This window comes from Frankliniella occidentalis, unplaced genomic scaffold (genome assembly GCF_000697945.3).
Source record: "Frankliniella occidentalis isolate FOCC.00 unplaced genomic scaffold, Focc_3.1 Scaffold366, whole genome shotgun sequence".
Classification (NCBI taxonomy): Eukaryota; Metazoa; Arthropoda; class Insecta; order Thysanoptera; family Thripidae; genus Frankliniella; species Frankliniella occidentalis.
The window spans coordinates 128,983-137,020 of NW_026267489.1; the positions used below are offsets into that span (position 1 = coordinate 128,983).

Consider the following 8,038-nt stretch of genomic DNA (forward strand, 5'->3'; position numbering starts at 1 on the left):
ATCGTATAATGTATATGTTATGTATGTTAATTTTGTTCCAGGAGGCGGGGAGATACCTTGTTTATGTGTAATGCTCCCCGCTGTGGCGGCTACCCCGCCCTCCGCCGTCCAACAATCTATTACTCCAATATCTCGTTTAATTACAAGCATGATGCTGTGTTTTTGTATACGAGTAGGAGAAGGTTGTCTTCTAGGTCTGATTATTGGAGTAATAGATTGTTGGAAATGGTTCACTCCACATGTAGCCGCTGGGATGAAAAGCGCCATCCCTAAAAAGCAAATGCGAAGTTGAAAGGAGACCGCCAGAGCATGAAGTGTTTATCGCTCTTTCAGTCGACTTTCAGCATACACATTAACTTGGTGAACCATCATCGACGTGTGTTACTTTTTATGTCATAATGTAAGCCACAACTTTCCGTAATGGAAGCAAAGGATTAATGTATTTACGAGCAAATTAATGTAAATGTCACATTTAAAACTAAAATGTCACCATTGTATTGCTCATCAGCTTAAAACGTATATGGTTTATAAATTTGCTTGCTATAAATAGATAATATGTGTATGTGCTCAAAGTTTTATGTATGTTAAATCCTCAGGAGTAAGAACTGTTGTTGTGAACACTAAAAAGTGTACAGTTTGAAAATGGGTTCCTGTGATTAAATACAGCTTTACCTCTAACCGATTTGCCGTTGCGTGCAAGAATGCCCAGTCAACGTTTCTAGCTCACACCACGAAGAGGTTGGAAAGAGGGCTTCGTGAGCCGATATGAAAATTGTAACAATAGAACGTTTTATAAGTACGATGATAATGAAAACAATAATTGAAGAATAACGATAGGTAAAAAATAATGGCATCAAATCAGATATAATGTATCACAGTCAATGTATCACAGCTAATGTATCACAGCTAATGTATCACAGCTAATGTATCACAGCCAATGTATCACAGCTAATGTATCACAGTTACGTTCTAAAAAAGTAGATATCACAGAAGAATGTTTAAATAAAAATAAAGGTAGAAAAATGTTAGTACAAAATATATCACTGAAAAATTTGTGTATAAAATATATCACACAAAATTGATGGTGTAAGATTTCACACGGAATAATGTCAGAAAACAAGGCATCACAGAATTGTTTTTCGATTAGTAAGAAACTGTCTAAGGCGGATGTGTGTCGTGAAGAAGCTCCTGATAGACAATGTTTTTGACATATGTAGTTCCGTTCATCAATCGATCGTGTGAAACCAGCACTGAAAGATGCTCAGCGCGGCGTGTACGGCTGAGTGCGACGTACAGCTGACCGTGCGTGAAACAATCTGAACGGAGGTCTATGCCGGCCTTCGCAATAGTCTGACCTTGGCTTTTGTGTACGGTCATGCCGTAGCAGACCTGGAGAGGAAACTGACGACGACACATCAGGACAGCGCTGCCGTCGATCACAGGGAATTTGAAAAGGATCCGAGGAATGCCAATTAATTCTTGGCTTCCTGGCTTTCGCACTGTAATAAGTCGAGGGCTTATGCGCTCGATAATAACCTTGCTGCCGTTGACAAGTTTCTCAGCCATGTTTAAATTTCTCATAATCAAACACACGGCGCCCACCTTTAAATTAATGACGTGATTTGGAACCCCCTTTCCTTCAGCCAAATGAAGTGTCTCTAAATCAAGATCCAGCCCCTCCATTTCTTGTTCAACGAAGTCGACGCTCACAAGCTGATGCGTTTCTCCAGGAAGTTGCGCCATCACAGCATTATTAACCTCCCGAACATTTATGTTGTGGGCACAAAGGATGGCTCGGGTAGCACAAGCATCTGGATCACGTAAAATGTTGGGTGGATAGACACATTGGATAAGGTCGTCGAGCTTGTGAAGAGCCTGGATGTCTGGAAGTGCCATAAGTCTGTGGGTGTCAGCTCCTTCTCCAAACACGTGTTGTGGTAAAGTGTCATTGCCCACAGAGAGGAGAAACGATGAGTACTCATCATCACCTCGCGTTCGCTGAGGTTGAGTCAGACGGAACTGACGGAAGTGGGGCCACAAATGGGAACACTTCAGCGACGCAAACACTACATCAGATGGAGTCTTTGCGCTGGGGACGACTGGAGGAATCTGACGAAAATCACCAGAAAAAAGACATACCTTGCCACCCATCACTTCGTTTCTACCCATGAGATCTCGAAGGGATCTGTCAAGTATCTCGACAAGAAACTTGTGTGCCATAGATATTTCATCAAAAATGATGAGCTTGGCTTCGCGAATCAAGTCGGCACGTTGCTGGGTGTTTCGCAGGTTCCAGTACCCTGTTCCGTCACCAAGATCGAGCGGGAGCTTAAACATAGAGTGGGCAGTTGTGCCACCATCCAGGTTAAGGGCAGCAATGCCAGAGCTCGCTACACAAAGAACAATATCTCCTCTGGACCTTGCGTCCGCAGCGACAACCTGGAGCAGCGTACTTTTGCCGTAACCCCCGGGCGCATCCAAGAACATTAAGCGAGAGGTGGGGGGATCACTGCATTGTGGATTGCAAACATCACGGACGTACTTGAGCACAGACTTCTGCTCTTCAGAGAGATCGGGTTCCCACCTCTGTACGAAGTCTTTGAGAGTTTGAACGTCGTACAAGAGGCGCTCTCGACCCAACTCAGTGGTATCATCTTGAGCTGAAGGAAGCATGTGATCTGCAAGCTCAGACCCTTGCCTACGCAAAGCACGATCAATCTCAAGTAGAGCAGCGTTGTATGCTCTGTCTGGACTACCGGGATAACGCTCTAGCAAGTCTGCACATATCTTGTTGCGAAGCTGGTCGTCAGCCCAGATATTAGATACAGGAGCTCCAACATTGCATAGAAGGACGAAGAATCCCCGGAGCCTAGGGCCAGTCATGAATACTGCTGCCTCGTGCATTGCTGCCAGGTATTCATCATCATCATTAACCAAGCCTAGAGCCCTTGCAGCACCCTGCAACGAAGTGCAGCCGATACCACCCCTACTGCAAAGATCGTCGAACCCACGGCAAGGCAAGTGGGTTAGGAGTACGCGCAGATAAAAGAGCTCTCCTCGATTTGGCGCCACCCAAAACATGCGGCAAACTTTGCTGTCCTCTTTGCTGCGCTTCCTTATAAAATGCGTGCCATTTGGATGGGGAATAACAGGGTTCCTCGAATTCGTCGGTTCTTTTGTAAGCAAGTTGTATTTTTCGTGAAAATCCAAGTAGGTGAGATTGTCAAACTCCGGTGTGTTTGGACGAGTGAAGTATTGAATCAAGGGCGAAGAAGAGTTTTCGATAGCATCAGCTTCTTCCCCAGGGCGAAACAGTACATATTGCCTGTCCTGGAGGTGAATAGGGAGCTGTTGCACGGTTGGATCTCTGCCAGTTACATGGAATTCGAGCAGACGCCAAGCTGCATCCGAGGCTCCAATATGCCGCCGCGTGATGTACTGTTCTACTTCATCCCCGTTGTCCTCCTCTCGTGCCACAAAGACACGCGTAAGTGGCGTTCCTTTCGTCATATACTTAAATAAATAATGAATAATTTTCCGGGTGGACGCAATTTCGACGTTAAGGTGACAATTATACTTAAGGAGAAGCGCTGCATTATATGGCACAATGTCACAGTCGCTGATTGTAACAGTTTGCCCACGGTATTCCTTTGTAGCAGTGTTTTCGGAATTTCTTTGGTAGTGCCAAAATCCTCGTTCATCAACGTGAGTAACATCAGTGTGAGGTTTCGGAAAGAACTTGGAACATGCACGCCTGTCTTCGTCCCAGCATGGGAGATTGGTGCGATTGGCGCACGGACCATGAACCATGTGTTGTAAAACTAATGCTTTAAGTCTTCCGCCAGCTTCATCCTCAGATGGGATGTTTGCTCGTATCACACGGTCCACCTCAGAGGTCTGCATTGCCCCGTTCTCTACTCGGAAGGCCACGTGAGCGTGTGGCAACCCTCGTTTTTGAAATTCTATCACATATATGATGTACGCTTTTTTTCCAAAAAACGCACCACTTTTTAAGTCCCGCAGGAGCTCAAGAAGTTTTAATTGGAACACCCTGCTTATTACAGCTGGTTCTCCACTGGGATTATCAGGGTGCGTTGACTGTGTTATTTCATCCCATTTTGCATTAGCAGTGATGGTTAGAAAGTACGATGGGTTGCCTAACCTGCCTACAATAGCCATAGCGTCTTGATAGCGGTTTTTCATATACCGAGGACCACCAGTGAAAGATTCAGGGAGATAGATGCGTCCTGGAACAGCGCCCCCTTCCCCAGTTATAGTTTCATTTGTGTTTATCTCACTAAGAACCTGATTCACAAATGGTCTGTTTCCAGGAAGAGCGTGAGCTGGTGTAGCTCCAGGAGCACGGATTGTTTCTTCCGCTGGTCTCCGTGCACCCCAACCGGTGTTACTTCCCCGTCCACGGCCTCTGCCACGCCCTCTTGATGAAGCTGGAGGGGTATTAGAATTGTCTGGAGCAGACGGAGGTATACGAAGAGGTCTGACAGAATCTACAGAAGCACGAACTTCATCGAGCGGTGCCGATCGAAGTCCGCCAGATTGAGCCCCGTCTCGCTGGCTATGGTAAATAAAGTTAAGCTTTTCTTCCTCGTATCTCGCGTACATATCAACAAGCCACGTCTGTGACAGTCTGTTGAATTGAGAAAACCGTGGCTGTGACAGAATAAGGCACCGAGTGTAGTCCAGCTGAGATAACTTTCTACCATAATTGTCTAACCTATTTATGTGCCAACCAGGCGTGCCATGCGGATAAAGTAAAGGATACTGGAAAGGTTCTAGTAGGGGATGAAATGAGTCAATAGACTGTGGAAAAGAATTACGCTCCTTCTTCCAAATTGTCAACTTCCGCGGATTGTAAGATGAAGGGTCTGTACAAATCAATGCTGCTACCTCCCTTGAGGTTCGCTGCTCAAACAGTGGGCCATCTCTCTGTCGCGTTGTGTTTTCGAAGACAAGGTGTGCTTCTTCGCTCTCCTCAGAACCCAGCTGTCGAAACAAGGGGATGAGTGGGTTGCACGTGTTAAGGTAGGCAGAGATACTTGTGGCTACAAACGGGTCAAGTGAATGGGGTTCAAAAAAATTGGCCGTGCGGCTTTGCCCGTCATCAATGTACATAGCGCTGTGGTTCGGGAAGCGCCCCTGCCAATTAATGTCAAAGACCCTGTGGTAGACCCGTCCTTGAATTTTGATAAATGCTAAACCTCGCCGGGGGTGATGAAAACCCTGTGGGATGACTAAAGCGGAAAACGCATATGCATCATTAAACAGGCGTGGATTCTGCAAAAATGCGGGATTGCTGTAAAAGTCAGCGTCGAGGGGCGGGATATCTTTCAAGACATTGAAGGCTCCACCCTTGCAGCACCACGCCTTACGATCTGACTCTTCATTAAAAAGTCGTGCCTTGCAATGCGGGCACTGTGCACAGGTAGGTGAAAGCAGCGAAGGATTTTTAAGTTTGTACTCAGAGACCTTATTGAGCTCATCGCCCTGAAATTCACCAATTAAATTGGACCTCCGAAGTTCTGGTGGTAAATGGCGAACAGTTGCCCGTTCATACTGTCGCACAGCCGCACGGTTTACTTGTGGATTATTAGCACTATACTGAGCGACAGCAGCACGGTTTATTTCAGGATTCTCTGCGGTATACCGAGCCACAGCTGCACGGTTTATTTCAGGGTTTCCTACTGTATACCGAGCCACAGCAGCACGGTTTATTTCAGGGTTTTCAGCGGTGTACCGAGCCACAGCTGCACGGTGTATTTCAGGGTTCTCTGCGGTATACCGAGCCACAGCAGCACGGTTGACATCCGGCTGTTTCTTATTGTACCGTTTGCTGGCCTCGTTTCTCTGTTCTGCCAAAGTAAGTAATGAAACCTTTGGCCTACCCCGTTTAATTTTCTTAGGGCGACCCCCTTTATTCCGTGCAGGCTGACCACCCTCACTTTCAGAAGAAGAACCGTGCGTTTGAGGAACAAGCTCAACTGATGAGGTGTCATCAGGATCAGTCGACACAGTAGAAACTCCAGCGGCATCTGACAGCATGGAAGAGGTAAGTGATGAACCATTTGACCGTGAACGCTGTACCTTTTTGGGGGACTTATTTTTTCTTCTTACAGGCTGAGCGCTGATGTCTCCAGTAGAAACAGATGTGGTTTGTAAAATGTCTCGAACGGCAGAGAAACGCAGAGGATCAGCTGAGTGGGATACAGTTTCACCCGTGTCTGTCTGTTCTGACGAGGTATGTGAAACAGACTTAGTTTGATTGCTTGTAACCCTTCGTGAAGATCTTCCCTTTTTTCTGACAGTCTGAAAACCCTCTTCATCCTCAGATGCATCGCGTTTGTCACAGGACTGGTCAACGGCAGGGGAACCAGTTGGACCTGCAGGAGTGCTAACAGAGTTACGTGGTACTGAAGGTTTGACCTGAGAGACAGATCTGGTGTCCGCCGAAGTGAAGGTAAGAGATGTAGAAACATCTATGTTCAATGGTTGCAAGGCGACTGTAGGACCTTGTGTACCATATGCTTGGGCCTGTTCTTCATCCTTACTCTTGCCATCCTCCAGAGGAATGACTTTCAAACGGTAAACGTGAAAAGAGGAGGAGCCTGCTGCAAGACACAATGCTTGGACAAGAGAGTCAAGAGTCCCGTACCGGAATACCCTTACTTTGTTTTCAAGCTCATTTTGCTGGTCAACCACACCTGCACTGTTCGCCCTTTCAGTGTTGAAGCTGTAAAAGGCCCCATCATGTCTCCAAAATGAAGTGGTAGATGTTATCGAAGAGCAGAGAAAGAAGGTGTTGTGTAGTGAGATAGCAAGAGCAGCACTAAGCTGCTTGGTCACATGTTGTAAGCCAGTGGCTCCTGGATGGAAGTTACTTTCTAAAATGCAAACTGTTTGAGTGAACCTTGCTTCCATCCACAAGATGACCATATCTCGGGGCAGCTCCATGGGAGTCATCTGTGCATTGCTGCCACCCATTCTAAAGTAAACATCACCCGTGGCAAGGAGCCCGTCAACAACCTCGGGGTTAAAGTGATTCTGTGACAAGACAGCCCATGCACCCGCGCTGGCAGCGTGGACCATACTGTGAGCAGGACAAGTAATATCAAAATTATGCGGTGATGTTTCCGCAGTGATAGCATACCGTGCTAACGGCGGTGTAGATTGAGGGTCTACAAGCCCTATATACATGGAAGCCATAAAAGTGAAAATTGAATTTCATCTACCGGACTTATCCCACCCTCCACGGAGCCTCAATTGGGATGCGCCACTGACGCAACAGGACTTTTCATCAGATAGATATAGCGGAAGCGGCGGGCAGAACGAGTCTGCCGGCCATTAGCCGGAGCCAGAAGCTTACCGGCCCCTCCGCTAGCCCCTTCAGCTGCCCGCTACTTTAGAAGTTACGGTCACAGTATGGCCGATTGAACACCCGGGGCTGAGAGTGTCCGCCCGTCTCACCTGAATTCTGGGCCAAAGAGGAGTGTTGGCTGGCACTGCCATATACCTCAGCCTCCAGGATCCCATTCTCCGAGGCTTCGAAGGTTGCTTTGCACGGCTAACACAAAGGTGAAGATGAAGTGTCACACGGAAAATAAGGAATGACTGCCTTTCCGGAAAGCGTTTGTAAAAAAGGATATATAAAATGGAAACTTATGTCAATGTAAGGTTGAATGTTGACGTTACGACGGGGAATGAGGTGATGAAATCGCCTCCCCGCAAAGCGAGCTTTTCAAATGCAGCAAAGAATGTTGTTAAATGTTAAATGTTTAACATTAAAGTTGCAGATGCAAGAGTCCAATGCTGCATAAGAAAAGGAGCTAGGGTCCGCGGAGTCGCTCAGATCTCCGAAAACAAGAATACTTATTTCCCCTGCGGTTTAGCACCAAACCAGGCGTCAAGACCTGACACACTCATAAGCTTAAGAATCAGATGAAGTCAAAGAATGAGTAAGTCACCGGGGGAGGCAGATGGGGTGTAGCAAGCGGAAGCTGTGGGTGCCTTGGACCTCCTTCGT

General features: G+C 46.8%; 1 protein-coding gene across 1 annotated transcript; it reads right to left on the reverse strand.

The window, feature by feature from the left end:
- Positions 1 to 928: 928 nt before the first annotated feature.
- On the reverse strand, positions 929 to 7,212 carry LOC127751159 (uncharacterized). Its single transcript, XM_052274270.1, has 2 exons — positions 1,356 to 7,212; positions 929 to 969 (listed from the first exon to the last, which is right to left on the reverse strand). Exons 1-2 carry the CDS (start codon positions 7,210 to 7,212, stop codon positions 929 to 931), a joined length of 5,898 nt encoding a protein of 1,965 aa, XP_052130230.1.
- Between the last annotated feature and the right edge of the window lie 826 nt (positions 7,213 to 8,038).